Source organism: Dasypus novemcinctus, chromosome 20 (genome assembly GCF_030445035.2).
Source record: "Dasypus novemcinctus isolate mDasNov1 chromosome 20, mDasNov1.1.hap2, whole genome shotgun sequence".
Lineage (NCBI taxonomy): Eukaryota > Metazoa > Chordata > Mammalia > Cingulata > Dasypodidae > Dasypus > Dasypus novemcinctus.
The window spans coordinates 53,305,086-53,319,100 of record NC_080692.1 but is presented as its reverse complement, the minus strand read 5'-3'; the positions used below and the strand labels follow the sequence as shown (position 1 = coordinate 53,319,100).

General features: G+C 33.7%; 2 protein-coding genes across 9 annotated transcripts in view; one reads left to right on the top strand and one right to left on the bottom strand.

Annotated features, from left to right (window-relative positions):
- Positions 1 to 14,015, bottom strand: part of DNM1L (dynamin 1 like) — a 49,975-nt gene that overhangs the window by 17,194 nt on the left and 18,766 nt on the right. For 4 of the 8 annotated variants that reach the window (XM_058283033.2, XM_058283032.2, XM_058283036.2 and 1 more), the window contains exons 2-8: positions 13,332 to 13,479; positions 10,113 to 10,151; positions 8,598 to 8,644; positions 8,172 to 8,243; positions 5,198 to 5,284; positions 4,018 to 4,180; positions 1,171 to 1,291 (exon numbers count right to left, since the gene is read on the bottom strand). In XM_058283033.2, the coding sequence (XP_058139016.1) occupies positions 1,171 to 1,291; positions 4,018 to 4,180; positions 5,198 to 5,284; positions 8,172 to 8,243; positions 8,598 to 8,644; positions 10,113 to 10,151; positions 13,332 to 13,479 (677 nt within the window). The remainder of the gene's footprint in view (positions 1 to 1,170; positions 1,292 to 4,017; positions 4,181 to 5,197; positions 5,285 to 8,171; positions 8,244 to 8,597; positions 8,645 to 10,112; positions 10,152 to 13,331; positions 13,480 to 14,015) is intronic. The other 4 variants (XM_058283035.1, XM_058283034.1, XM_058283039.1 and 1 more) reach the window with 1 other exon arrangement.
- Positions 1 to 14,015, top strand: part of YARS2 (tyrosyl-tRNA synthetase 2) — a 47,030-nt gene that overhangs the window by 31,678 nt on the left and 1,337 nt on the right. The gene's annotated exons all lie outside the window — the stretch shown is intronic.

Sequence of the window (14,015 nt, the reverse complement as noted above, 5' to 3'; positions counted from 1 at the left end):
GTATTAGTATCCAATTTAATAGGCAAGAAATGGAGACACAGAGAGAGGAACTAACTTACCCAAGGTTGTACCTAAGTAGCACAGCCACAACTCAAACCATAGGACTTCCCAGGAGTTGGTGCCTGAGCAGTTTAGGCTTCATTATTACCATATGACTAGCTAAAAGCAATATTCTTAAGTAACAAGGATGGATGGGCACAAAAATGTGTGTCTTAACTGTATTGTTTAACCATGGACAGGCAACTAATTTCTACCAAAAATATCTAAATTTGAAGGGTAGTCACCTACAAAATACAACAAGCATTTTTATACCACCTCTTGCCTGAAAAGGGGACAGTGGGAATTTTTTTTAAGCGGAAGTAGGAGTGGGATGCAAAGGTATATGAATAGAAGCAGACAACTGGAATGGATCCAAATATCATTTAGTACAACATTTTTACTTCTAAACAGTCTGAGATGCTAGATTTAAATACACATTGCATCTAGTCTTCTGTGGAAGTACTGGGATTAGAACACAAATCTCATGGCCAGTTCAGTGCTTCCTACTGTCAAGGCTTGGGGCTAAGAGAGATCTCTGAATCTGGCTCTGCCTTTTATTAGCCATGTGACTTTGCTAAATATATATCCTGAGTTTCCTAATTATAAAATAAACATCAACGCCTACCTAATAGGGTTGTTGTGAGGGTTCAAAGAGACACCATTTACAAATTGCTAACACTCAGTAGAGTGTCTAAAAAGATAAGATACTCAATAACACCTTCCTTTCCACAACCTTTAATACCAGAAATTTACAGTTAAGATATTTTTAATAACATTTCTCCAAGCCACATCATAGCAATCATGTAGAAGCACGAATGCTAGGGGTTAGCCCAACCTTCTTTTTCCTACTCGGTGCCCCTACGCCTACATTGCTTAATATTCCAGGGAAGAATTCTTAAAAGCCTGGCCATTGTGGCTCTGCTTTACTCTAGGAAAATTTTGTTAAAAATATCTACAAGAGGCTTTAGTGAATCTTCTTTCTCCCTAGAGCAATTGATTAATTCTTTAGCAATACAGTGGTTCTATTAAAAGGGGAAAATAGAATACTTTTACACTTCAGACTGATCTTAAAAATTCAAACTGCTTTGAAATGAGCATGCTGCAGTCCTCTTCATATTTTTGATGGCTAACCTGTTAACTATGCCAATTATTCCAAGTTTGACTGGTATAACCCTTCCCATCAATACATCCATGGCATCCGTACCCGCATCCATGAGATCAAGTTTAGTGATTACAGCTAGGGTTCTGCGCCCTGGTAAATGCAAAAAGAGGAAAAAAACATTACTATAATTCCACCTAACATTACCTCTACCTCTGTCATCACTTTGGTAATGCTTTTCTAACCTATATTTACAAATACTTTTAAAAAAATAATTTTAATCATAGTGTACAATTTTTAAAAAGTTGCACGTAATTTTTTATTTGCTCTTAGGACTAACTTTTTATAAGTCTTTTAAATTTTAAAAAAATTTACATGAAAATTTGCATTTTCATGGTATACAGTTCTATGAAATTTGACAAATAAGTTGACAAAAGAGTTGTATGACTGTCACCTGAGGACATAGGATTAGTTCCATTGCTCAAAAAAAATTTTTTTGTGCTACCCAATCAAACCTGTTTCCATGCCTACTTTGGCCTTATCCAGAAAGTTAGATAAATGGAATCATATAGTACGGAGCCTTTTACGACTGGTTTATGCATTTGAGAGTTGTCCATGTTGTTGCATATAAAATAGTTGATTCCTGTTTTGGTTGGTTGGTTATTTTTTTTAAGGAGGTACCAGGGATTGAATCCAGGACATGGTATGTGAGAGGCAGGTGCTCGATCACTGAGCTACATCCACTCCATGATTCCTTTTTATTGCTGAGCAATGTTCCATTATAAGTGGGCCCTACAGTTTTGCTATTTTTTTCCTCAAATAAGTTGAATTGTTTCCAGTTTTTAGAGATTATTGACAAAGCTGCTCTGAACATTTACATACAGGTTTGTATATGAACACAGGTTTTCATTTAATTACAAGTGGGACTGACTAGGGATTTAACTTTAAAAGAAAGTAGCAAACTGTTTTACAAAGTAGCTGTACCATTTTGCTTTCCCTCCAGCAATGTATGAAAGTTCCAGCTGCTCTGCACAGGGTACAGTTTTACAAATGGTTTTCAAATGTAACTGCTTTTCCATATTGTTCCAAATCTGCAAAATCATCCTCTTTAATTATTTCATATTATTGTCAAATACCTTAATTTACTTAAATTATTCCTATTGTTGGCCATTTTAAGATAATTCTCATTTTTTGATATTATAAATAATACTGGATCAGATTATTTCCTTATAATATATATCCTAGAATTAAAACTACTAGATCAAAAGTATGATATATTTATGGCTCAAGGGCAAGTTTAAAATAGAATTAATGCATATAAAATGTTTAACGTGTACTTTAAATCAAGGCATAATAAATCCTTTGATATAATTTATCCCTTAACTGAAATCAACATGCATTACTCGTGTTAAATTTTTTTTTTCTAGTTAGGTCAGTAATTTATTAAGGAAATGAGAGAAAAATAGAAAATAGCAGATTACAGGTCCCAGGTATACTTGTGGACTGGTCCAGGCAGTAAGAGAGAGACAGAGAGCTCCTAGTAATTCTTTTTTTTTTTTTTAACATTTATTTATTCATTTTTCTCTTCCCCCTCCCCAACCCTGCTGGGTTTTTTTGCTGCTGTGTCCATTCGCTGTGTGATCTTCTCTATTTCTCTTCTCGTCTTTCTCCTCTAGGATTCACCAGGATTAGATCCTGGGCACCTCTGATGTGGAGAGAGGCTCTCTGTCAATTGCACCACCTCAGATCCTGGTCTCTGCTGCACTTCACCTTGACTCTCCCCTTCGTCTCTCTTTTGTTGCATCATCATCTTACTGTGTGACTCATTTGCGTGGGCACTGCACATGGGCACTTGGCTCGCTACACGGGCACTGGTTCGCCACGCAGGCACTTGCATGGGCACTCAGCTCGCCACATGGGCACTTGGCTTACTGTGCGGGCACTCAGCTCGCCATGGTGGCACTGGCTCGCCACGCAGGCACGCCCTCGCTTCTTCTTTTTTACCAGGAGGCCCCAGGGATCGAACCTGGGTCCTCCCATATGGTAGGCGGAGGCCTTATCACTTGAGCCACATCTGCTTACCTCCTAGTAGTTCTTAAAATCTTAAAATAATAAATTATTTTTTAAAATGATACTATACTTCTAAGAATTTCAATTAGCAGTCTTAGCACAAATATTTTTATTTGAAATTCTTCAAAGCAGAAAAAGAGAAATATGACAGAACTCACAAAGCCTCCAGATACTCAGGTTAACAAAAAAATTGGCTTCTTTATGGGGCAAAATGTACATTGATCAGTAGCAATAATTACAAGTTGCCTTTTAATAGATACAAAGAGAGATGCACTACCTCATTAGTCTGCCATCATACACTGCCCCATACTATGAACCTTTGGGTTATGAATGTTTTATAGAAAGGATTTTACCCTTATTTTTAAGAATCACTGGTGGCTTGGGCATGTTTAATGTTTTTCACCTCTGCAGAATGTAGACATCATCATTATCTACTATACCATAATGATCTACCATGATTATCTACTATGAGAGGTAGTCATTCTTAGAAGTCAGCTATTCAAAATCCTAAATCATTTTATTTATACAAAACAAGAAAAGCTTTTTGCACAGCCAAACAAATCATTAGGAACCCATTACATTATGGACACTATGTGAAGTTTTGTTTTGTTTTTTTTTCTAACTCATGCAACTTATACTTTATTTTCCATCATAATTTCTATTTGAAATTATAAGCAGAAAAAGAAAGCATTTTTAAAATCTGAAGTAACAACTGGATATACTCCTCTTAAACATAAAATTTCCTTTCTTGAGGGTAGATATACCATTGTAAACCAAGCATCTCATTAAATATTAACATCTGTCCTTACCATCTGGATCTACCTCTCTTGAAATTTTAAGAGCCTCTGATGTTGCCATATCTGTATTAGCAGCAGTGACAGCGAGGATAATGGAATTTGGATTACTGATGAACCGAAGAATGAGCTCTCTGATTTGAAGCTCGATATCCTTAGGTTGATCACCTACAGGCACCTAAACCAAACAGAGATGAGAAAGGAGCTAATAATTTAAAAACTCAGTTCGCCCCCATCTGATCCACAGAATATAGATAGGTATTACTCCATTTACAGGTAGATAAAATGAAGAACTTATATTTATGAATTTGGCATGTGTGAAAACCTCAAAATGTAACCCTTGCAAATATCAAAAAATTACTTTCATGTAAAAGTTTATTTAACACAAGTCCTCATTAAGGATTGGCCAATGTTAATAGCCTAAAGGCACATTCATTCATTCATTCAACAAGTATTTAATTATTCAATTAACAAGTCTTGGCAGCCTACAGTATTTAGGCACAGTTCTACATGTCAGGTTATATCACAATAGTGAACAAAAAAAAAGACCAAATATCCTGCCATCTTAAGAGTTTATATTTAGTGATCAGAGAGACAATAAGCAAACGTATATATATAATATCCCGATGGTGATAAGGGCTATGGAAAAAATAGAGCAAAAAGGAGACTAGGGAATGGTTAGAGAAAGTCATGCTTATAGACTATTATTTTAAATTACATTATGCTTTTAAATAATCAGGGAAGACCTCACTGAGAAAATGGTATTTGAAAAAATGGGCAGAAACTGAAGGAGTTAAGGGATATCTGAGAGAAGAACAAATCAGGCAGAGCAAACAAAAAGGGCAGGAGACTGAAACAGAATAATATGGCGAAAGATCAAGTAGAGAATTGTTGATTCCTGTAAAAAATCTGACTTTAATAATTTTTACTTGAATAGCATCACTTCTAGCTGCTTAGGTAAGAATGGATTAGAAGTAAGATTCATTAGGAGGCTATTGAAATAATACAGGTGAGATGATAGTAGCTAGATCAAAGGGGAGCTATGAATTTGTAAGACATATTAGGATTCTAGATATATTTTAAAGGTAAGGAAAACCAAAGGATTTGCTGGCAGAGGAAGTGGGGTAGAGATAATAAAAATGTATCAAGTATGTCTCTAAACTTTTTGGCCTAGGCTTCAGGTAGAATTCCTTACCTTGGTCATTCCTGGTAAATCCACAAGTGTCAGATTGACAACATTGGGTGAAAAAATCTTAAGATGAATTGGTTCAGGGCTTACTCCCTAAAAATAAATTTTAAAATATTCTGTTAAAATCACATTGAAATTCAGTGAAATATGAAATATTACAAGTAAGCCTCATTTAAAGCAGACAGACATTAAATGCTTTTAAATATGAACTAAACTATGAAATAAAATATTTCAACCCTCAAAAACCTGATGAAACACAAGAAAGTAAGGCAGCCAGGCATATAGCAGTTTATAATCCTATCCAACCCTGTAACATTAAAATAAACAACTTATTTGCCCTATTATTTCACATTCTTTTCTCTTGATTTTAAGCAGATACTATTTCTTAAACAGGTTTAATATACTTAGTGATGAACAAAAGAATCATTATCCAAATTTATTAGATTCCTGAGTTCAGAGACTGAGGGACAGATCACAAGCTATTCAAATCAGATTGAATCCCAAGCTTTGAATATTAACCTGCAAGAATGTGTACAGTAAGGGAGTCATCAGAAAATTTATTTGAATATTTAGGTCCCTGAATTCAAACAGTGAAAATCTGGATGGTGAGAGATCCCTGTACTTTCTCTCCAACAGACTAAGATGATTGCAGACATCCTTCCCCTTTACCACTGACCCCTCACAGGCTTGGAACTGGGCCAGCTGCACGTGGAAAGACACGCAGAAGATGTTCCTAACTTGTATTTGTACATGCCCTTTATCTTTACAATGTCTTATCATCTATTCATCCATCTTATCTCTTCCCTCATTAACCCACTGAAAACTCTCATTTCCCAGGAAGCTTTTTTGGACCACCCTTTAAGTTGCATTTGCTATATACATTACTTTGAACTAATTTTCAATTTTAAAAACTCCAGGATGCCTAAGTCATTATATGTTGGTATTTGGAATACCTACCTAGGTTGAATATTTCTCAGGATCTTTATTGCCTGGTACTCCCCTATACTGTCTAATACAAAGCTTTATCCACACTTGGCTAGGAAATAGTCTGTCACTTCCCTGTAAATGTGTTTATAAATCCAGTCAATCTCATAGATATTTTAAGTCCTTTACAGCTTTATGTAGGCATATATAATTACTTGCATAAGATCAAAGTATCATTTACTTGATTACAAACATGATTTAGAAGACAAGAAATTTTCAAAGATTTCAGGGTGGGGGACTTCTCGTTTTTGTAACAATGAGGATCAAAACTTGCTTAGTAAGTAAACCATACCCTCTGCATACATCAAACAGCTTGTAGGTATACAGACTCAATCTTTCGGGACACTCAGTTGAGTGTAACTAAAAAGCTCCCTCTGAATCACCACAGGCTCACACCCACTTTAATTCTGGTACTGTGTAAAATTACCACTTCTTGAGTTCAATACCTCCATGGAGATCAGTCACAGAAGGACCGTCCAGACTGTTGATACAATTAAGCATAGTCCATCATTGTTCTCAGGTTTTGACAACAAACAAAAAAAGAAAAGAAAAGAAAGAAAGAAAAGAGAAAAAAGAGGACGAGGAGGAGGAGAAAGAAAAAGAACAATCCCAGAAGCCAAACCCCAACCCTAATGCGAAGACTAACTATCCTAGTTCCCTGTCACCTTTTATACCTCTTCTCTGTACTGTGATCGTGAGAAATTCAGGAAAGAATGGCAGCAGTGACAATAACTCACAGGTTGCCAGCCTGAAGTTCAATAATGAGCAAAGCTCAGCCTTAGTCAATGACTAAAACAAAAATATCCTGAACAGGCATACAGGGCTCCAAAAATGCTTTGTTAGGAAACAACTGCCCACACCCCAGCCCTGGGCAGTATCTTGCAGATATAAGGGATCAATAAATATTTGTTAAATATTAGTAGTACAAGCTAGGGCTCACTTGTGAGATTAAATCTGCAGCTGCCACATGTGAGCGTGGATAAAAAATATATATACATAAAAACAAAAAGGAGGGAAGCAGTTGTGGCTCAATCAGATGAGCTCCCATCTATCTATTGGGAGGCCCTGGGTTCGCATCCTGGGGCCTCCTTGTGAAGGGAGGCTTGCCGGCACACTGTGGAGCATGGCCCGGCCGCAGACACCGTGGAGAGCCGACTCAGCAAGGTGACACAACTACAAGAAGGGACACAAGCAAAAACACAGAAGAGCCTGCCGCGAATGGACACAGAGAGCAGACAGCAAGCAAGCTGCAAGGGGGGAGGGGAAATAAATACAGACACAGAGAGCAGACAGCAAGCAAGCCGCAAGGGGGCAGGGGAAATAAATACAGACACAGAAGAAGGTACAGGGAACCGACACAGAGAGCAGACAGCACACAACAAGCTGCAAGGGGAGGGATAAAAAATTTTTAAAAAAGAGAAAGGAACAAAGAAAAATAGTAGGAATTAAAGAGAAAAGGAAGCATTTAGGGGAGGCAGTGATAGTGTTGGTTATCAAGATAAATGGTATCTTAGATACCTAATTTATTTTAAATTCTCACAATTTTAGAAAAAAGTATTTCAGTTATTTATTATTCACTAAAAAATTACCTAATTTCAGTTTTTATAACTAAATCTAGTCTTAGGTAAGAAAAAGAGCTCTTCAAAATACATATATCTCATAGTTACAGAATGATTTTTGAGTTAAAGTATAATCTATCAGGAAAATATAGCTTAATGTAGCAGTATTACGTATAATACTTACATAATAAAGTGGGATGGACATAACAGGATCAAAAATAAAATCTAAATGAAATATGTGATAATATATAAAAGCTCTAAGAAGCAAATAAAAGGAATTTTAAGCAATGTTCTTACATACTTCATTTTTTTCAATCAGGTAATTTTAAAGACCAAGATTATAAATTTATAATGCCCACCCCACAGCATTATATATACAGAACACCCTCAATAATATTTACTGATGATTATGCTTTCCAGCTTAACAAGATGCTTACCTTATTGTTTCCTGAAATCCTTTCTGTTTCGTTTTCAATTTCTTGTCGAATTTCATCAAAATCTGTGTAAAGCTAAAAATCATTGAAACACAAACACTATATTCAAAATCAGATCAAAGGTTAATGAGTGGGGGGTCTATCAATTTCAAGGATGTCCACAGATTTGCTTGAGAGAATTAGTGAACAAAATCTAATGTATACATTTTTGGAGACAGGGATTCATGGTTTTTGCAATGTTTTCAAAACTGCCTAATCCCCCAACAAATTAAGAATCTCCAGATTGGAGAGATTATTTCCCAAATAATGCAAATGTTGTTTACTGAGAAAACATTTATTTTATGAGCAGTAATTGCTTCAAAATAATATGCCACATGGCCAACAAGAAATTGTCCAATTACTTTCAACATTTTATTATAGTGTGATTACCTTATTTTTGGTATGAAGAAATTTACCCCATTCTTCTGCTTCAACCCCTGAAAAAAGAAAAACTCATTTATTGGAAACTATGGAAATTATTCTGTCTTTATTTAGTGATGCAAAAAAGGCAACACAATAGTTATTTATTCTATCTTGATATTAACTACAAGTTACATATTTTAAGACATGTTATAAACTATACTTGTTGGGTTTTAATTTTATCATGTATTTCAAAATCATGACTAACTTCAGGTAGAGGAACTTACAGGCCTTCTCATCATTTGAAATCTGGGTTTTATTAATAAAACTTTATTTCTTTTCATATCTTGCATATAATCATATTATATTAAAAGGTATATTCTTTTCTTTAAAAAACGTCTTCTACATAAAAGCAAATTTACCTGATGAAAGAACTCAAATTACTGGCTAAACAAAAGAAAACAAAGAATCCTACTGAGTAACACAAACTGCATATGTAATAAATACTCACACTTATGAGTTTAAAAAATGCAATATATAAATGAAACAACTAATTTTTCATCAGATTTTACTGTTTTAATTTAGTTTCCTGCTGGTTACCTATAAGATCACAATTTGTTGTTCTTTTATAGAAAGAGCTGTATAATAATTTCGAGCCCGTTGTAATTTATATGTACTTGCGATGTGATTGTTCTCCAGGGTTAGGACTATCTTTCCCTTTGAATTGGAGGTAGGAAAGAAATAAAATTGAGAAAACCAGCAAACAAAACCTTGCCATACACACTGTATGGTGGCTGTCACCCACCACTAGTTTCCAATCATAGGCCTGTTTCTCTTGCACTTGCTGGAAAAAAGGAAACATTCACCATCTGCAGTGTATGAAGTGGTCTAAAACCTGAACAGCAAATTTTGTTCTGTTTTCTCAAGGAAGTTAGAAATGTTTAATTGGAGACAGGTAATCTGCCTCCCCCAAGCTATTTTGCTTTTACAAATTCAGAGAAGGTTTTAATTTCTTAATGATTAAGTTTATTGATTAATGAATATCAGCCACCTAAAATAAAAATAAATATGACTACAAGAAATTCAGATAAATATTTCTTGAGGAAAAAGGTTGGAGTTTTCTTCAGTAAAATAAATGATAAATAAAACTGGATCCTTTTTACAAGTAAAACGCTCACCTACTTGAAGCTTAGTACCTTCTTCCAAGCAGTCTCATTGGAGGACTGGAGTAATCTAGGTGAACAGAACTCAGAGGCAGGGACTACAGACCAAAGGGGTGTTTTTAATCTACCCTATTATATAGAAGAGGCCTGAGTTGACAAGCATATTTTTATAAAAATAAAAATAAAACAAATTACATTCACCACCAAAAAAAGCCTACATTTTAATGCAATGCCAAAAAGTAACAACACTAAAACCTGCAATCAATGTGGATAGGCAAATAAAAATGGAAGAAAAAAAATGCATACCGCCTGTAAGAATATATAAGCACACATGCAGGCATAATAGAAAAAGAAGGGCTAAAAACAAATGGATAAAAGAAACCTTTAGAAAGGTGTCTTGAGTTTTTCCATGTAGCAGGGTCTGTAGTTAAAGAGAAACAGCACAGAATAAGTTTAGTGCTTATCACTAATTTAAAACCCTTTTAAAAAAGCAAATGTGCAGAAACCTGAACACATTTCAAATGCCCATAGCATTCAATTATGCAAAATTTACAACTAGAACTAGAGGGATTTGTATAATAATTTTTTTAAAAAAGTGGTTTAAGCCAAGCATATTGTGTGCCATAATTTATTCATTTTTAACATTTTTAGAAAGTGAATTTTCCATTATAATTAATTATGTCATTGTTGGTTTCTAATTCAGACACAAATGGATTAAATTAATCCACTATTCAAAAACTTGCATTATATGTTTGATAACTTATTATGGGAAAAGATAAACCGCCTTATAAAAATAACAAGTACATCTTTCAAAACCTTTCAAAAGATGTAAGTATATACAAGTATTTGCTTTAATAGTATGGGATTATTTTCTTTGAAACATACATTGAATTTAACGGAACAACACAGAAAGTAACTCTTCTTCATGGAGTCAGTCCAAAGGAAGACTACTGCTTGTATCACAGCCCACATGTAAAAAGATTAAGTCTACCTTTTTCCTTTAATTCTTATAGACATAATTTTACTGTCTTTTTGGAGCAACTAATTCCCTTTACAAATGTATAATTTAACTCAGTTGGGTAATAATTCAAATTACACCCAAGTTTTAGGCATTATTCTATTAAGCATATATTTTCATAAAACAAAGGCAAAAATCTTTTGCTTTAGTCCTTTTGCTTACTTCAAAAACTTCTCTCTGTAACACAACTCTATTATTATAATTTTTAAAATTTCTATTGACATTGTTCAGAAATATAATATATAGTACAATTTTGTTTTTTAATCAGCATGCTACTTTTTTTGAACTTTGGAAAATCCCAAATCCAAAAAATGTGAGGAAAGTTTGATTTACTTCTTACAAACATATGAAAGATAATCATAGAATTTAAAGTTCAAGCTAAACCACTATCGCACTTGAAAACATCTGACTTTTTTTAGTGGGAATTTAATAAAAAATTATTTTGCTTTGGCAAAAATGGGGAGCAAGCTGAAAAACTATACAAAAATCTCATAAATCTATATAATGATATCTCAGTCATTTTACATGGTTGGGGGAATGAAAGATTCCATGTTAAGTAAATTTTCCTAATTAAATTATAAATATTTAAACACTAAAATATTTTATTTTATTCAGTTTTGATGGACCCATAACTAAAATGGATTACACTTTCCATGTCATGTTAGCATATACCGGTCTTTAAATGAAGCAATTATTGAGAGGAAGCAATTATTAAATGAAGTTATATAAATCCTACATAAAATGTTAGAGACTGATTTTTTCCTGATTTTGAATTTCTTCTGTCTGCTTATATTTTCTACCTGTCAGGTCTTTTGTACCCTTCTTGCTAATTGTAAATTTATTTACTTCACTGTTTCCAACTTATTCTGAGTTAGAATAATTTATGACAAGCTAGAATTGTTCACCCAAGAACTACCCTAAAATAAGATACTCACAATCTGTGAAATCTATTTTGCTGTTTTGGAGGGCAGAGTTGTCATTTTAAGTGAGTTGTTTTTTTTTAAATAAAAAAATAAGCATTAAGCTTGGAAAAAAATATATAGATGAAGATGCAGATTTATTGACTGACCACCAAGAAGAGACATCAACCAAATGTACAAGCATAGGGTAGATGTACAAGCACAGAGACACCAAAGAGTTGACACTTGTATACCTGAAATGCATATCCTTTTCTAACAAACCAAATTTTACCTAAGGATCCACCGCCCACATCTGCAGTTTTCTGAGAGGATATAATCTGCCATTTTCAAGGTAACTTACGAAAATGAAAAGTTAATAGAGACCTAATATCATATAGTTTCTTAAAGTTTTAGTTTAAGGTATTTGTTAAATTTGTTTGATAAAATCAGTTAGTGGGAATGAAATTTAAAAAGTGTTATTGAGGCTAAACCACAGGTTAGTTCAAAATGATTAATCTGAGGTCCAAAATTTCAATAATAAACATTACAGAAATGAAAAGTGATGAATACTTTACCAAGAAGTTACCTGGTATAATTAAGGCCCCTCATATCCTCTGGCAATCTACCCAAAAATATTGTTATCAACTACAACTTTATTAACATGCTTCAGTGATTAACTTTTTAGAATCATAGTAGATGCTCATGACAGGTTTTCCCCTTTTTTTCTCAATACAATGTGATTAAAAGAAAGATAATCGAGCCATTACCAATAGCAAAAGTCTGAGCCAAACACTGAACAAAACAGGATTACATATATTATTCCTCTCAGACATTTCAAATCTCATAATATATACAAGTATGAATAATGTAGACTACATATTTAAAAAGCAACACAATCTGCTGATAGCATTTCTTAAAATATTTTCAATTCAACAAAAAAAGAACTGTCTATAAGAAAAGACTGTATATTTCAATATTTTATTGCTCCATGTTTACTATTCATATAGTTAATTAAAAGAGATACCTTATTAGAGTTTATCTGGAAAGAGAAGCCTGAGCAAGGGTGAAAATATATAAAAATGAGAATAGTACATGCTATATAGCCTCAGCAAGAGAGGAATAGTTTTGCTTTATTTTGTTTTTCCCATATAAATAGGTTGGAAGGAAACACAGTTAGGCTTCCACAGCAGACAAATAAGACCAGAAAAGAAAAAAGGACTGCTAAATTGAAAAAGTTATTTTAATTTTATTTAAAACAAAATCTTTTCAACTAGAATCTAAATAATTTAATTCTAAATCTAAGTTTAAAATTTTTTCTGGTGTTTTAAACACTGAAAAAGAAACTTAAAAACATGACAAAAGATACAACTTTTTCTTTAAAATAATTTAATCCTGTTTACTAAGTGTGTCTCTGGGTCCTCCATTAAAATTCATATAAATAGCAGTAATGACAATTGAGTAAGGAGATGAATTACAAGAAGAGGTTATGCTCAACACTTAACTCACAGCCCTTCAAAACAAAAAACACTCTTTTTACATGAGAAAAGTTACATACTACTTCTCAGAGGACTTCAGAGTTTGCTATAGACACTAATTTCTAATTCTCCAATCACCTCTCTCTTCAGGAATAACTCAGAAATGAAGACAGTTTTCCAATAATTTGACTCCCCAAACTGAAATTTACCATTCTCTTCTCCTGTTGTTTTTCGCTGATCTCCTTGTGAAACGTGAACCAGCTGCAGAATGAGGGGCCTCCGGGTGACGATGCCAGTACCCCTGGGAAGCAGGTCCCGGCCCACTAGGCTCTCCAGCACTGAGCTCTTTCCACTGCTCTGAAAACAGAATATACAAGAACTAAAGGAGTTCTTAAACATTTTTCTGTAATTCAATAAGACTATGCAAACAAAGCAACATAAAAAGAAACTTGAAAGGAAATATCAGTGCAGAGTGAATTTTAAGACTATATTTTCTCCTTTATGATCTTTATTTCTTAAAAAAAAATCTAAAAACAGAGAAAATAAAACCTATTAATTTTCCTACACCTTCTGTATAGCTGCAACAGGTTTTCAAAACCTATTTAACATCATGCCTTTAATATGTAGCTATTTTACTTTAATGGAGCAGTACTATATATATTTTTCAATAACCTACTTTTATTTTTAATGTAACAATCAGGAATGGGATATCATTCCATAGGAATATATTAGCTTCTTCTGTGTTTAATAGTTTAACAGTATTCTACTGTATGTAAAAAAAACCCAGTTGATAGTCATTTAGATGGTTTTCACTTTTTGCTATTAACAATGCTGCAATGAACATGCTTCTACATATAAACATATAACCTTACCCACTTATCCTATTAAGTCAT